Source organism: Zonotrichia leucophrys, chromosome 5, assembly GCF_028769735.1.
Source record: "Zonotrichia leucophrys gambelii isolate GWCS_2022_RI chromosome 5, RI_Zleu_2.0, whole genome shotgun sequence".
Classification (NCBI taxonomy): Eukaryota; Metazoa; Chordata; class Aves; order Passeriformes; family Passerellidae; genus Zonotrichia; species Zonotrichia leucophrys.
This window is the reverse complement of record NC_088175.1, coordinates 44,500,750-44,517,011: the sequence shown is the minus strand read 5'-3', so window position 1 is coordinate 44,517,011 and position 16,262 is coordinate 44,500,750. Positions and strand designations below refer to the sequence as shown.

General features: G+C 37.4%; 1 protein-coding gene across 6 annotated transcripts in view; it reads right to left on the bottom strand.

The window, feature by feature from the left end:
* SOX6 (SRY-box transcription factor 6) overlaps positions 1–16,262 on the bottom strand; it is a 364,152-nt gene that overhangs the window by 139,288 nt on the left and 208,602 nt on the right. For all 6 annotated transcript variants that reach the window (XM_064714999.1, XM_064715000.1, XM_064714996.1 and 3 more), the window contains 2 exons: positions 5,476–5,648; positions 1,940–2,008 (listed from right to left, as the gene is read on the bottom strand). In XM_064714999.1, the coding sequence (XP_064571069.1) occupies positions 1,940–2,008; positions 5,476–5,648 (242 nt within the window). The remainder of the gene's footprint in view (positions 1–1,939; positions 2,009–5,475; positions 5,649–16,262) is intronic.

The window sequence follows — 16,262 nt, the reverse complement described above, 5'->3', positions numbered from 1 at the left end:
ACATCTCTAACACTCATAACCAATTCTACAGCAGCAAACCTACTACAAACTGAGACACAACTTAGTAACTTCTCCCTCAAGCAACTTCTGGCTGCCAAACCTGCCACAGAATTAAGAGAGAACAAAGAAACAAAGCAAGACCACTTGGCTCACAAGCAAATGGACTATGTGAGCTGGAGACAGTCTCCCAGGGAACTTTCTTTTAGTAATCTCCCCAGAAGACCATTGGACATTTGACTTGGTGCCTGCCCAGTGTGCTTAGTTCTTCTTACTGGAGCCTACAGCACTCCTTGGGCCATAGGATGCCCACTACCAATCTGCCTGACCAAATGGGAGAAGAAACAATCCTTACTGACTCAAACACACTGATTAGACTCAGGTAAATGTAGAAATCATAAATCAATAAAGAGGCCAAACCACTGAGGAGCTGTGGCATGAGTATAATATATTGGCAAGAATTTGGAACACTTCTTTGCATACATATCTGGGAAAGAAAATTTGTGGAGGGTTCAGCACTGTGTAAGAGGAAAGATGGTAGTGAATGAGAAAATGAGCCTTCAATCTCTTCTAGAAATGAATTCTAAGACCACATTTCCCTGGAGATAGGGGAAGGGTAAAGCTGCTGGAAAGTATTGACCGAAGTGAAACTTAAAGTACCTTTGAGCTTTTTACTACAGAGCAGGTATCCCAGCCAAACACCTACAATTCTCCAAAGAGAAACAAAAAAAACCTAGCCATAATTCCTCTTTCTGTTTCCAAATTTTTGAAGGAATTTTAAAATATCTGTAGAAATTTCTCATACAGATAACACTTCTGTATTGTAGACTTAGCTAGGTTTCAGTCTTAACTTTTATGCTGACTTTTTTTTATATTATTCTTTGCTTTCTGAAGCCAGACTTGCAAATAACTCTTAGAGAAGATGGTGTATTTTTTTCCTTACAGTATTCTTTCTAGTTCCTTACACTGCTCTTTTTTCCTTACACTATCTCTTTCATCCTTGATGAACATCTAATATGAACACACAGTCTCCTAATAGGCAACAATAATAATAGTGCTTTACAATTCAATTGTGTCTCTCATACAAGGTATTAACACATCTATATTTGTTAAATAAAGCCCTTAGAAGTGTAACTGAGACTGCATTACAACATTTTCAAAAGCATTTACAAGCATTCCTTTGGGATGAGGGAAAGAAAAACTTCAGTTTTGGCATCTAGTAACATAGCAATCTGCTAATTAAGGAAAAGAAATGGATAGCCCAAGCTTATAAGAAATGATTGGCAGCACAATCATCTGTCAGACCAAATTGAAATATTTCAATCACTGAACAGGCCCAGGGAAATGCTTTCAAAGTGGGAAGCAGAGAAGGTAACACAGTCACATGCCAACAATGCCTCTGCATCCATGTCACTCCCTGCCCACGTATACTTGCACAAAATTAAAACATGTTCTGAGCACAAGTACAGATAATTAAATATCTCCAGAATACTTCCAGATCCACAAGGGTATAATTACTCCAAAGGCACCTGGAACACATATACCTGTGGGTTTTTGTGCATGAGCAGACTGGTGCCAGGGACTCAGTACTGCCTCAATGTCTCAATTTTGCCTTTGTAGAACACAGAATTCCTCCAGCAGTGAGTGAGACTCTGTTTTTACTTCACACAATGCAAGTCAAACTGATTGCAGATTTCAGAATTATGGCAAGATGGTGAGATTTAAAAATAGTTCATAACTTTCAGAAGAAAACTTTGCCTATTAAAGTTCTTTGCACCAAAAAAGATGTCTGACAATAATTTTCAGGGACACAAGGAACTCCCATAAAAACCATCTTTACTCAGGCTTGTTAGCAAAGCGAGTGGCTGCTTTATTTTAGACCCTTCCCTCTCCATAAATGGAACTTAAGTATAATCAGAAGAGAGCAATAAAACACACTGACCTGAATTTGCTGCTGCAGTAGATTGATTTTGTGCTGCTGTTGCAGAAGTTGCTGCTGTTGTCTTGCAATCTATTAGAAATAAAATTTCCATTAAATTAAAACAGCAATATTGAAATTTCAATACTATTGACCGAAAAACATAATATTTGTTATTCTTTATTATATCTTATTAAGCATATTATTTTTTTTAATGGAGCATCTTTTAGAGGTAAATTTAAATGCAACATAAAAATCTACTTAGCAAGTAAGAAATATGTATTTTAAGCAGTGAGACCTTAGCTCTGAAAAGCACAGAATCATAGGTTTATTTGTGTGCATGTGAATAATCACTATTCTACAAAGCATTTAAGCCTGTGGTGATCTTTAACTGTGATGCATTACTGTTAGCTACAATGGGAATGAAACACATGCTTAAAATTAAGTGCTTTTCTGAATGGGGATGGGATTATGCAGGTGCTTAAGGTTAAACATACATTTTCCTGCTTTGCTGAACTGGAGCCTTAGCTGGTGTTTATGGATGTTTCACTATTCAGCACGAGCTCCTAGGGTAAGCTTCTCTGACTTTCTCCAAAATGAGCAGCACGTTACTTCTCCTGCAAATCTCAAAAATCTTCCTTGGAGCTACTTAGCAAAGCAGAGCCTTATTCCGTGTAAAGGCAGTACCTGGTGCTCAGCAACTCATCCTCCACACAGCCCTATGAAATATGCTGATATTCTTACCCTCATTTGGGAGAATCAGTAGGGGATCTGGAGGATAAGGGTTCACTGTATCCCTTCTCTAACACAGATGGAGAATAGCAAATGTTCTGGGTGGAGAACGCCAAGAGACTGGTGAGAATTTGCTACAGATGCTCCATCTACCTCCCTGATTCCCACAAAATCAGCATGCTGGAGCAGAAGGGAAATAGGATCCTGCCCTCAGACCACAGAGCTGCTCCCTGCCACGGGTGATGTGGAAGGCAGCCACCGAGGAGAAGCCACAGGGAGCTGGGGGAACAACTGGACTTCTGCTTTAGAAGGGCAACAGTGCAGCAGACTGAAATGAGAATAAGATTTGTGTTTCCTGGAAATCCCAGCCTCAGCACTTCTGCTACCTTCATTTCTTAAGTATAATTTCCCCTCCTATAAATATTTATCTAGAGCAGAGGAATCACATAAAACAGCAAGAAGCTGGTGACAAAGGTATTTTGGTCACTCAAATCCACTGTTTCTCTTTTGGCAAAAACCTCTTGGTCTCCTTCCCTAACATCTTCTGAGCACACTTATTCTGTTATAAACAGAGAAAGCTAAGTAAAATGTTTTTATGATAAAAAAATGACAGGAATGTATAAAGGTTGGTTTGGAAATAAACAATCACATAGTTTTAGTGAAAACTGTTCAGATTAACTCAGAAGGAATTTGCAGTCACATATTAACAGCTTGTAATTGTGCATACAGGGAGACCAAGGCTGTCATTTCCTTAATCTCTCACTGTCACATGGAAATAACTCTGTAAGTTTCTTCAGTTAAAATTCACTTTTGTAAGAGAAATCAACACAAAATTCCTATGTATTTTTAAGTCTTACATATGGCCTCAGGGAGGCAAATTAAGGTCTAGGTGATTCTGGGGCTGGGTGAAGGCAAAGGATCACAAGAAGATGGAGTCAAGCAGCTCTCACAGATCACTACAGCAATGCTTGTAATGGAGCTCAGACCCCTTTCAGGATCCTGGTGTTCAAACAGATCTGGATGAACCTCCCAGGCAAGTCAATAAAATACAGTGAGTGAGGGCTGAATGAGCAGACCTCGTGTGTGAGTGGAAAAGGGAATCAGAGCTGGCATTCCTGTGCCCAGGTAGCCCAGGGCAGGTCCTAGAAGCTCAGGTAGCTGTTGTCAGCACAGTGACCAGCAGTGTGCCTGTGCTTGGTGAAACAACCCTAATGGGGACAGCGCTATATGGAATATTTATAACCTCTGTGGGAGCTGGAGTTGCCACTTTTAGTGAACAACACACCAGTTGTGTGACTCCGTCTTTGAAGTGCACTGCTTGTAACTAAAGATAAGGCCTGTCATGTTTTTATCCACATTGCCCCTCCTGTTGAAGGTCTCAGCAAAGGAAAAAGTTGGTTGCAGTGTGCAGCTTCACAGTGAAAGGACACAGAGCATGGAGCTGCATTGTGGGCCACTCTCTCTCAGTGCTGTATCATTCTTTCACAGGTACACAGTACCCTACATGCAGTATTGTTTGGAGCTGCTGGTGACCTGGCTGCAGCCTAACACAGTAAACCACAGCCAAGACAAGGAGGAGGCTTTTGTTTACATGTGCAAAGGAACGGATCAGCCAGGGTGCTGCCAGCTTGTGAACAGCTTTTTGTACCTGCATGCACCATGTAGCACCAATTGAATAGGCATTTCCTGATGAAAACAAGAAATATACCATGGAGCATCTAATCTCCAAGGTTCCTCTTCGCTGGAGCAGTTCTGTGATAGAAAATGTACCCAAGACCCTGCAATGCAATTACCATAGCATCGTCTTGATGTATAGGCTTGACACAGTAAAGTAGGGTGCACAAGCACCATGTGGCTCAAATTCTGAATTTTATTTGCCTATCGGTTGAGCTACATGCTCGCTTCATTGAGCATGACAACCTAGTTTTAAGTGTCATTTAATTTTCATTTTGAAATATAATTACAAAGTGTTCACTGTAAGATATCACTCGTCTGCAAATGTGTCAAGATTAATTTGTGCTAGCTTATTCACAAGTGTCAATAGTTAATTACTGTGTCATCTCTAGATGGCTAAATGACATTCTAACTTCTGATTTTTTACAGTGTTCCTTTATGTTATTTTCCATTAGGGGATGAGTCCATATTCCTACATGTGGGCAAATACCCAAGCACATAAAATACCAGACGTCACAACTCATTAAATCAACAGAGCATACCTTGCTGTATATATCCTATAAAATATATTTAACTGAAAAGATAATTCTAGTAATAATGTCAGATTCCTAAAAACCACACATTAATTTGGATCTGTCGGATCTAATGCCTAGGGGACTAGTGCATGGGATCACTGTTGTTGCACTTTTGTTCAATGAGAAGAGGACAGCTCATTGGACAAATGCATCTTTAAACCAAACAGATAATCAAGAAAAAAAAAAAAGACAAAACAAGAAAAAAAACTGTTCACACCCTCAACAAACAAATCAAACCTTACTTGTGCAAGGTATTTGAAGGTTTCAGTATGCTTAAGGGCTTTTGCTTAATTATTTTCATTTCAGAAAGAGAAAGTGTTAAATAATGGTCATAGTCTGGCTTGTTCATAACTCCCAAAATTGCATCTCGGTGCAAGGAGAAGTGTGAAATCTTTCATCCACTCCTCCTTTTTTTTTTTTTCAGGGTCCTATAATATTCCCTCTTTCTGGAAAAACGTCTAACTTCTGCAGATATTTAGAAAAAACAAACCACAAAAGGAAACAACAGCAGGCAGAGTGGAGTTTGTGACAAGCATTCCGCGTGAACCGTTTTCACAGGTTTCCTTCTTGGAGCCTCACCTGCTCTTGCTGTTGGCGAGCAAGGTCCATTTGCTGCCGTTGTTTTTCGATTTGTGAGGCTGCCAGCTTTTTCTGCTCGTCGTGGGCAGCCAGGAGCTGCTCCCGTAAGCTGATCAGCTGGGTGATCATGGTCGAGAGCTGCCGCTCTTTTTCTGCCAGGCTTTCTGGGGTACCTGAACGTGGGGGAAAGACGGACTGTAAATATCAGGTAGACAATATTTACAAAGCAATATTTACCCCTCCAAAAAAAAAAAATGGCTGCATCACCAATGTGTTTTTTTCAAATAGCAGCTTGGATATATTTTCTACTAACAAATCTCAAAAGAATGTTACACGTAGATTTGCTGTGCTCCAAGCAGGGGAGGATGCAACAGAAATGGGAGCAGAAAAGATATAGAATATTTCCTTTTTTCTAGCAGGGATTTATTCTGTATGAATCCTTGGATCTTCTCCATCTAAATCTGCCCACTGTGATAAATACATTCATAGTTTATCAGACATAATTTTACCTCAGTTTATATATTTTCTCATTTTTTCACTCCAAGTAGGTACAAATGCTCAAACAGAATTTAGAAGATGCTGTTTGGTGGAAGAAGCAGTTTAAGAATTTATTGATAATTTCTCCAAAATACCCATATATCTCGTAGGTCATTTAGGTAAATGTAATCCATGGTTGTGGAATTTGTATTAAAAATGAGCTTTACTTGTCCCCAAGAGAAATGGCTAACCTGAGAAAATGGCTTAAGAATTTTCATTTAACTTTCAAAGTTTACTCTACAGAGAGCACTTAATTAATATGAAACTACGGTACATTTATTCTTTGCACTAATGATGCTTAATGGTCTGTTTATGGGTAAATTGCATGGGTCTCATAAGTGAAGAGTACAGGGTCCTTTTCCAAATCAATCTGAAAATATCCCACCTCATAGGAACATATTACCCTGTCATAAACAGCAATGTCAGTTCCTATATTTGAGCCATACAATACATTTCCTTTTGTGAGCACCTCAGAATCATAGATATATAAGAGATAATATAAATACATCAAGATAGAAGTCCAAGAATATTGGATGTTAATCTGAAAGAAGTTTAGAGTTGGAATTGGGATAAATAAAGCCATTTAATGTTGTAAAGTAGAACTGAAAATCAGAGAAGAAAACCAAGAATTATTCAGGTCTGTAGTCTGCCACAATGATATGAGAAGTAGCACAAAAGAGAGTATTCAGAAACTTCCTTTCCTCTGTTCACAATAGAGGACTGTGATAAAGAAGTCACTGGACTTTTAAAGAGGAAGAAAATGTGTGAGCAACAGGACCTGTGAGGGAATGGAGAAACAGTCACAAAATTATGACTCCAGCTTCTTCCCAGGAATAAGATGGATATCTTGTAAAGAAGAAAAGAAAAAAGGGCTGACAGATTTCATAAGGAGAAGGAAGACAAAAACAGGTTCCTGCCAGGAAGGTGACAAACCCATTATCCACTGCTTACATTATGAAGCCAGTATGATTCTTACACAGAATTTCATTTGCAAAAGCAGCTTAAAAGAAAACCTCTATCTGAAATTGCTTTGTATGGAAATAAAGAAACTGTATAGCTTAAGTCATTCACTCTAAACAAACTCTGAAAAAAACAAAGATGTTTCTCAAACTCTGAGAAACAAAAATGTAAATGTAGATTTTGTGTACATTTATTAATTGCATTTAGCAATACAAAGTACTGAAAAATATTCAATTTCTTATTCACTATTAAGTATCTTAGTTTTAAATGAGTTTTCAAGAAGCTGATATTTCCCTACCCTCTAATGCCTAATGTATAGACAGTATACATGTGACATAGGCCTCCAGAAGAAGAAAAATGTGTAAATTCTGTTGCAGTTGAAATTTTAGAAAGGCTTGATAGTGATTTCCTTTGTCACAAGAGGAACAATGCATGCATGAAGTTGAAACTGAAGGACCCTCCTACCTAGACCAATTCATTGCAAAGCCTTAGTGTGATACAAGTGACTGAAGCAATAGAAGAGTTCTGTGCAAAAAGCTGCTACAAGTCCAAAACAAATAGAAAATAATTTTTGAAAGTAAGCTTAGGCAGCTGTGTGGCCAGGAAAGTGCCTGCTCTGGAAGTGCTGCCTTGCCAGGATCCTTCAGCATGCACTGAGCTCCATGCTGACAGCTGTTCAATTCTCTGCACCTCCACAATAGACCTCTACCATAACCCTCCTAAACTGTGTTATTAGGCCTTGCAGATTTTTCAGCATGGTTCAAAGGTCATTGAGGTGGTTTTGAATTCATTTCCATAGGTAAAAGACTCTTCTGCCAAAGGAAAACTCCCTTGCCCGTTGTGGCCAGAAGAGATCAACCACTCCACACACCGATTTTAGAAAGCCAGTGGGAAGGAACCTGCTGCCTCAAATGGTACTTATTGTCCTCCACTGCCACCTGGGAAACAACAGCTTGAGACTTTCACATCTGTCAAGCAGCTTTGGCATCATATGCAAGCCCCTGAGCTTACAGTTGTAAAATATTTTACACACCCAAAGCAGATATTAATCTCCCACTCCATTTCCATATTGGCCTGTATAGCTTGCACTTGCTCCATAGCATGAGTAGGAAACCACCACAAAGAGTGCCTGCAAAGGCTACAAAATGTTGTTGTTTTGTTAGGATTTCTTAGAATCATTTGATATAGCTGCCACAAATTTATAGTCTGTCTGTCTTTCTTTCTTTCTTTTTTGCCTTCTTTCTTTCCCTCTCTGACTTTTTTACAATAGCAGGCAGAAGTAACTGTTCTTATTCAGGAATCCACAGCAATTGTTTTTCTTTCCTTTTCCCTCCCCCGAGAAACACATCTGAAATAAATGACCCCATTTAAAGTACTCTGCTCTTTAATTTTTACCCTGTTATGTAATCCAGCAACAGAATAGAACTGATGACCACAAAATGTACACTGTGCTCCTGGAAAATCACGAGACCTCCATGAAGCTGCAGGACACCTAACCAAGAACAAGCATAAGATGAGAATGTTGTTGTATGAACTCTGTGTCTGTGTGTGGGGTGGGGGGGGAGGCATAATTTAATTTTAGAGTGGAAAATCCAAACCATTATTTTACAGTTTAAATACCAATAAAAACCAACTTGCTCAGAATGCAGACCAGATTGAGCTGATCTGGCTGGGACAGGAGAGGTCATCAGTAGCTGTGTGCCATCATCATCTGTTTTGCATCCACTTACTGTAGCGAGCAATGAGATTCCTAAACTCATTACCAGTAAATAAACTTCTGCTGCTGACTGAAAATATCCATAAATAAAATAAAAATACAGCTATCTGTAAAATGTATTTGCCATAAAAACAGATAAAACAAAAAGCTTAGTAAAAAATGAACAGTAAATATGCCAGCTTCCATAAAATATTATATACCACAGCTCTCTCTCTGTTCTAATCCTATTCTCTTACTCCAAAGACAGCAGTGCATTTTTTTTCCATGGGGTCTTCCTTATCCCCAAAACACATCTGTCTTGAGTTTCTCTCAGATTTGTCAGGTGGATCAGTGCTCCCCAGGGCCCGCTCCATCTGAAGTATTTTAATTTGACTAAACACCTGATTTATTTTATCTCTCCGATGAGAAAGGCAGTTTGTCTTAATAGAGCCTGTCAGCCCACAGTCCCATTCACAGCAATTTACAGGCAGCCAGGGATGCTGGAAAAGAAGAGTGCTGTGATTCTGTATTTTATCCTCCTCCAGAAAGCACCTAAAAGCAGCTATTCACTGCTACTGCATGTGGCATTTTAGAACTGAATTAGCTTTTTATTCAAGTAACTACACTTGTTGTGAATAGCTTATCTGTAAAATTGCTACATTCACTACTGATTTTATTAACCTTTGGCTCTATCACAAAATGGTCTTCAGTTAGGAAAGACCTTTAAAATTGACACATTTTTCTTAGGGGCCTTTATTTCAGTGAGTACAGATATACTGAATTTGATCCATTGACTCCCTTTACCAGCAGTATTTAAAATTTTGAGTGTTGGTGGGAAGCTGATAGTGTTTAAGGACTTCTTTTTAAAATGGAGATGTGTCAGTCTCATCAAAAGTTCAGAAAAAAAATGTTATTATTTCTGAGAATACTTTGGATATATCCCTACCTTTGTGATAATAATCTGGTTGTAGTAATATTTTAATTTTTCCCAGTGTGCTTATTGTTTTACTCTTTATTTTGAATTTCAGCAAAAATTGAGATAAAATATTCAGATTGAAGAGAACTAAGGCATCAAAGAGAACTCGACTTTTTGAAATTCTGGTCATAGGTCAATCTAATCAGGAGACAGAAAATAAAAAGTAGCTATAAATCTGCTGAAAAAGAGAGAAGAGTTTAACTTGTGGTCTAAAATTACATTTAGAAAGAATTCTGCTTGTGGCAAAACTATCTACTAAAACCAGAATACTACATGATTTCTGGTACATTAAGTAACAGAAAGAGCATCATGTATCTTACACTGCATTTAATAAAAATCACAAACCCCATCCTGAATTTTATCTATTTAGATTTCTTTAAGTATTGCAGAAAAAAATAAAAACACACACACACGCAAAAAATTTAAAAACTAGTATCCTGAAAGTATAGCTATACAATATAATTAAAGTTCCTATATCAACCACTGGTTTACCACCTTTTAAAACTCCTGTTATCTTTTACAACCTATTCAGTCTATATACAAATGTAGCTGCATGTAAGCAAACACTGCAGGCTTCTCGGTGTTAAATTTCTTACTGTCCTTGGGGCAAGCTGTCCTGAGGTAGAAGCAGAGGAAAAACTGCTGGTAAGGGAAAAAAAGAAACAGGCATAACAAAAAATAGACTTCTAGGCTTACATAGTATAATTTAAACTAATCTCTCTGACTCTCAGGAAAAGAAAACGAGGTAAAACCACATGTTCTATCAAGTGAATAAAAGACAAAGTACTGGAGCCATAAGTTAACAATAAAATTTATAAGCACGATCCATAGCTTGCTAAAGTAGGGTTCCTAGCTGTGACACAAAATTACTGTGGGTTCTTGAATGTGTCTTAGTGTCCCAACATGTAGACAGAGTAAAGCACTACCAATCAGAGGTTTTTATGCCTGGTTAGTTAATGTTTCTGAAGTGCTTTGAGATCCTTGCATGGAATCTCTACACAGCTGCAAAGCATTTTTGGTTCTCTTGAATTCTGTGATTAGTGTAAAACATGACAAATATCATCCTTGTTTATGCACTGCATCTAAACTAACTTTTGCTCCATACGCTTACAGGAAATACAAATTAATAAATCACAAATGATTACTCCTGTTACGTTTACAGAACAAACACATTGTGTGACTTTCATGAAATCAGGAGGCAGCAATGCAAGAAAGTGTGGACTTTGCCAGAAACTAAGTAGGGCTTTAAATCACATAACTGCAGCCCCAAACTATCATCAGCCAAAACAGTTCAACCAGCAATCAAAAATGATTCTGAATCAAGTTAAGCAATTTCAGCTTTTTTCCCTTAAAAAAAAAAAAAAAAAAAGCCTTTGTGACTCAATCCCTCCATTAGATTGAAGGGGATTTTATTATTTTATGGACATTGAAAAGAAAGCAAGAACACAATGCTAGACATAAAAGAAAGTGTATTTGATCTTAGCTTCCCAGAGATAACCTGGTTAAACCGTTCTGTCTAACACTGCAGCCTGCAGCACACATCAGATGGGCTGTGATGTTTCCACTTCACAGGCTCTGTCCAGCATTTAGCATTTACCCTTTCTTGATTGGGTCACCTTCTAAATGCCACAAAGTAGGGCAGCAAAAGTCAACAAAAATAAACAGGAAAAACAGAAGAAAGTAACAATCTAATGGAAGGGCCTCAGAGATAAAAGTCACTTTGTGAGGGCTGCCTGACTAAGGAGCCCCCTTGCCATTGCAACAGCATCTAATTTGAGTTCTAACTCCAGCAGCAGTTTAAAAAGCTTCCACTCTAAAGGGCCCCAAGTGTATCATAAAGATAAAGCATTTCAGTAGAAAACAGCCACAAAGACCTCTATTATCTTATCAGTCTTTGGTTACAACAGCTGAACCAATATGACTAAGTTCTGAATGACTTTTTTTCCCCCCCTTTCTTTTTATAACACTAGAATACTGGAATTTCTTTATTTCATGATCAGTCAGCAATTGTTGGTGTTCCCATATGCTACTGTCCCGTTCTTAGTCAATAAAAAGTTTTATAAATGCTCCCATTGTGCTTTGTAGCATCCCAGTGCAGAAAGCAGCACAGCAAACATGTCCAGCATGCAAAACACACCGGATTGCTGCTCTTGGGAAGGTGTAAGATCCCTCCCTTCCCTTATGTCTCAAAATGATTCTGCATTTTCAGCTTTGAGCAAGGAAATTTTATTACCATATGTCCACAGACGGTAATGGGAATTAATATTAGGAACTACAGAAAAAATTCTGTAGAGAAATGTCAGATTTTAAAAAACAAAAAAGAGTTTAAATTAGTTTTACTTTATGAGAAGGATGAAAATGCTTTACTGATAATCCACAATTTTCCTCCTAATTCTATATATACCAAAACTCACACATTGCAGCAATTTCTTAGGTGGGAGCAATTTGAAAGTCCTATGATTTACAAAACAGCAGACTTTTAAAACAATCCTGTACTTATAATGGTCCTGCCTTTCTTGGATTAGCCAAAAACAGCCGAATAGCTGAGAGAACATGAGCCCAACTCAGCAGGGCCATGCTGACCCCTCTTTGTCACATGTCACCAATTCCAGAGCTCCAGATCTGTGCCTGACACTGAGCTGGGCACACTGGAGTGTTCATGTTCAACTGAGCCCCATCCAACCACCTAAAGCTTCCTGCTCTGTTATTCTTTCCCTCCTCAAAATAATTTGATGGATTTATTCCTTCTTCAAACATCACAGAACCATTTATTCTGAATTAAGAACAAGTCACCAGAATGTCTATAGTAATCCAGCTGAATATTTCCCCTAAAGATTTGCCATCACCTGGGGCAGGTTTACCTGCCATAGTATGTCCAGCAAATATTGTACCTTAGCTTTGCTCCTCCAAATAATTTTTTTTTTTTTCTCACACATTCACTGGACTTTTTGCTCGTGCGTGGTTTCTCAGCAATTCTCAAATGTTTCCTGAGCAATACCTTACCTTCAGAGGTTTTCTTCCTTGACTGCTTTTCCAGCAGTTCCAATCAAAGTAAACCAATACACTCAAAATTAAAACCCTGCAGTGACTGGACCAACAGAAACTGCTCCCAGGTTTCTCTCCAACAGCCCCCAGTAGCTGTCAAAGCAGGGTGCCAGGCAAAGCTTTGGACCAAATTCCTGCTCAGCTCATGGATCAGCACAATGAAACATTGCACCATTTTTAGCAGTGTGGTGAATCTACAGTTGAGTCCTAAGATGTAATCCACGTCAGGAATGCAGGGAAGAATGTGATGTTAGCCAGAGCTTCGACCTCCCCCTCCTCCAAACCAGTGCCCAGCAAAAAGCAGAATTCCAACAAGTCTCTCGGACCCCTTACTTCCTTTCACACACATGAAAAGGACAACTCTCTCTGACATAATCCTTAGAGGACTTCAAATATGTTTAGAGATTTTGTTACTATCTCACAGATACAATTTAATTTTACTATTTTCTTCTATTTTAAAAATTAAATTAAAAATATAAATAAAACCCACTTTGGCTCATTTCTTAGAATTTCTCTCAAATCCAGAAGAAATTGTAAATTTATACTCTAAATTATATTAAAAGTACACACTAAGTGTTAATTCATATGTGTGCACGTGGAGGGAAGATAATGAGTTTTTGAATGTATTATTTTTAGGGTTTTTCAGCAGCAAGTAGAGATTTTTTTGTAAATGGTTTAGTGCTTTAGTAGGTTTAGAAAAGCTTCATATATACACAATATGAACTGTGCAGTCTATCTAGGAAAAGTATGATGTTGCCGGATATAAACAGAAAAATGCAGATTATACATTTCAACTAAAAACTCATAGCCAACCTGTTCCTGTTGAGTTAGAATATAAGGATATAGCAGAGGCCACAGGCTGTGATTAATCTGTGATACAAGTACTAAAATATGAGATAAACAGAAAAATGAGCTATTTTGTTTTGTTAACTGAGTAGACTGTAACCCAGGGCATAGCATATCAAAATAGAATTAACATGGTGGTGTTAGAGAGTACAGTTCACATTATTAATATTATTACTGATTCTAATACTTGATTCCAATGCTTTCAAAGTAACAAAGAATACAAATGAAAATAAAGATGAGTTATCCATTTAAGGCATTCATTCAGGACTTGAAAGCTGAAAAAATACCCTTACCCTTCAGTTTCAGATTTTCCCATTTAAATACAGATGACATTACTTCCCTAGATCATAGAGGGGGAAAGGGAGGAGGAGGTTATGCTGAGGATAACAACAGCAAAGATTATAAACTATACTTGTGGGCCACTAGTGGAAAAAAAAAGATAAAAACAAACAAACAAACAAAAAAATCTAACCATCATTTACTTATACACTTGTTCCTCCTCTGTAGAAGAATCCACACTGAGATATCAGGAGCTGTGCTAATAAGAATAGCAGAAATACTCAAATGTCATAATAGGAATAAACTTCCAGCATCAGAACCATCTCTGTGCAAACATCCCATGTGGATGGTATTTACCAGCTTTTCTTGGGGACATTAATTGGGTAAGTGAAAAAAGCACAAGATTGGTTTTGTTTTTTCCATATCAGAACATACATTAAGCAAAACTAGCAGATCAAAATGTCTTCTTCCAGAAAACCAGAGTCATAAACATGGTTTAAAAGTTAAATCCTTTAGTTTTCTCATTTGCAAGAGCTATAAAACTAACTTCAACCCAATATTCCTACAAGGATTTAAGTTGTCACGTAGCAAAACAGGGGAAGTCTCACAGAGAAATGGACATATCTGAAGCTTTTCCTTCTGATAACGGGACACAAATATTAAATATCGGGAAAATCAAGTCCCATAGTAAATATAATGGTTGTTGCTTCTTCATTACACTGGAATTATCAATTCAGCAGGTCTAATTCTCTCTTGTAGATTATTTACACGTACATGTAGATCAAAACCTTCAGCAGAAACACCCTGTATTTACAATGGCATGAGAGCTGATCCCCATGGTCCCACAAACACTGAGTGAAGCCAGTTGTTCACCTTCCTTATTATTTTATCTCTGAACCTGACCGAAACCACAGGGATACTCCCATTAGTTTTGCCTAATTTTTTTTAATTATAGAAGGAAAAATAGCAGACTCATCAAACAGAAGTCAAACAAACCTCACCTCAGTTTCTAGAAAACTCACTGCATCAGGCAGAACCCAGGTTTAGGTCTGAGACTGCTTTTTCCAGACAGAATCATTTGTCATAAAAAACTGTGTACTCAGTATTAGACATTTTAAATGCACTTTCTTATTAAACTCTCTCCGTGACCTGTTTGTAGTTTAATGTGAAGCTACAGATATAAAACTGAGAGTGAAGTGCTTGCACAGAGAAATACTGCCCAACCTTTTACAACAGCTTCCAAGGAACTCCAACACAACAGCATTTTTTCCTAAACATTATTTTGTTTTCTGGATAATTTTTTCCATTTTCTCTTCTGTTTCCTAACATTTGCTGAATGAAGTTCTGCTGCACTAGTAGTCACACTGCATCCTAATTAAATTAAGCAATTTTTTAGATGTTTGAATGGAAAATCCCTACATTTCCTTTCCAGAAAAGAAGAAAAGAAATTTTTTCCTGATATTTGCAGCTGTGCCTTGATGGGGAAGATTGACTATGACTGCTAACCCATCTCTAATATTCATATAAAACACTAAAATAAAATGTGTGGTAAGATAATTTTTGTAGCATCCTCTTTTAGATGTTCAATGAGATTTTCTTGATTTTCTTTTGCTTATATACAATCATAGGTAGTGTATTCTTTGGAATTACAGTGCTGAAAGTCACAATTTATGAGAGTCTGGAGTAAGTAGGATCTTATCAAGTAGCATGAAATGATTGGGAGTTTGCTGAAGAAAGAAATTTAGATGGAGAATTCAGGACTGATTTTGAAATTGCTCCATTTCATTGATTGTTCTTTACTAACAACACACAGCTGCATAAAAGCAATTTTTCCCATATTCAATTTAAACGTTAACAAGTGATTTCTCAGTGCTATTAATCTTATTTTTTTCATTTTGTAAATATGATAGAATTTCAAAATCTATACAATTTTTCATTCTTTTAAAACTAGTATTTCTTCCCATGCAAGTGCAGAAAACCACTTATTTAGAAGGAAGAGCTCTCCAATTAAAACTTGTATCTTCAATCACAAGGATTAAGTGAATATCTGTGCTGTCTAATCTTATTCTGGAAAGAGAATTGTATATGTACATGCATAAAAGTGGCTGGAAGGAAGCTGAGTTTAGAGGAAGTTCTCTTAATGTCTCATTTGATGAGTACAGTTCATATGAATTAGATGACATTAATTTCCTTATCTAACAGGAGCTAGAGTTACTTGTGATTTCTGTAGCTGATCATTTGACTTCCATTAAAAAAGGTTCACGATGTAAAAGAAGCTTTTGTTTGGGTTTTTTTTTCAGTCTTCTCCATTGTCTAAACTATGGATTAATAATGAAAGGTAAAAAAAAAAGGATTATATATTTCAATTAAGTTTTCAATTTTTAAGAGCAAGCTACAGAAAAGGAGGGCTTAATTTTTCTTTCCTGCTCTTTGCCACAATATTTGCAG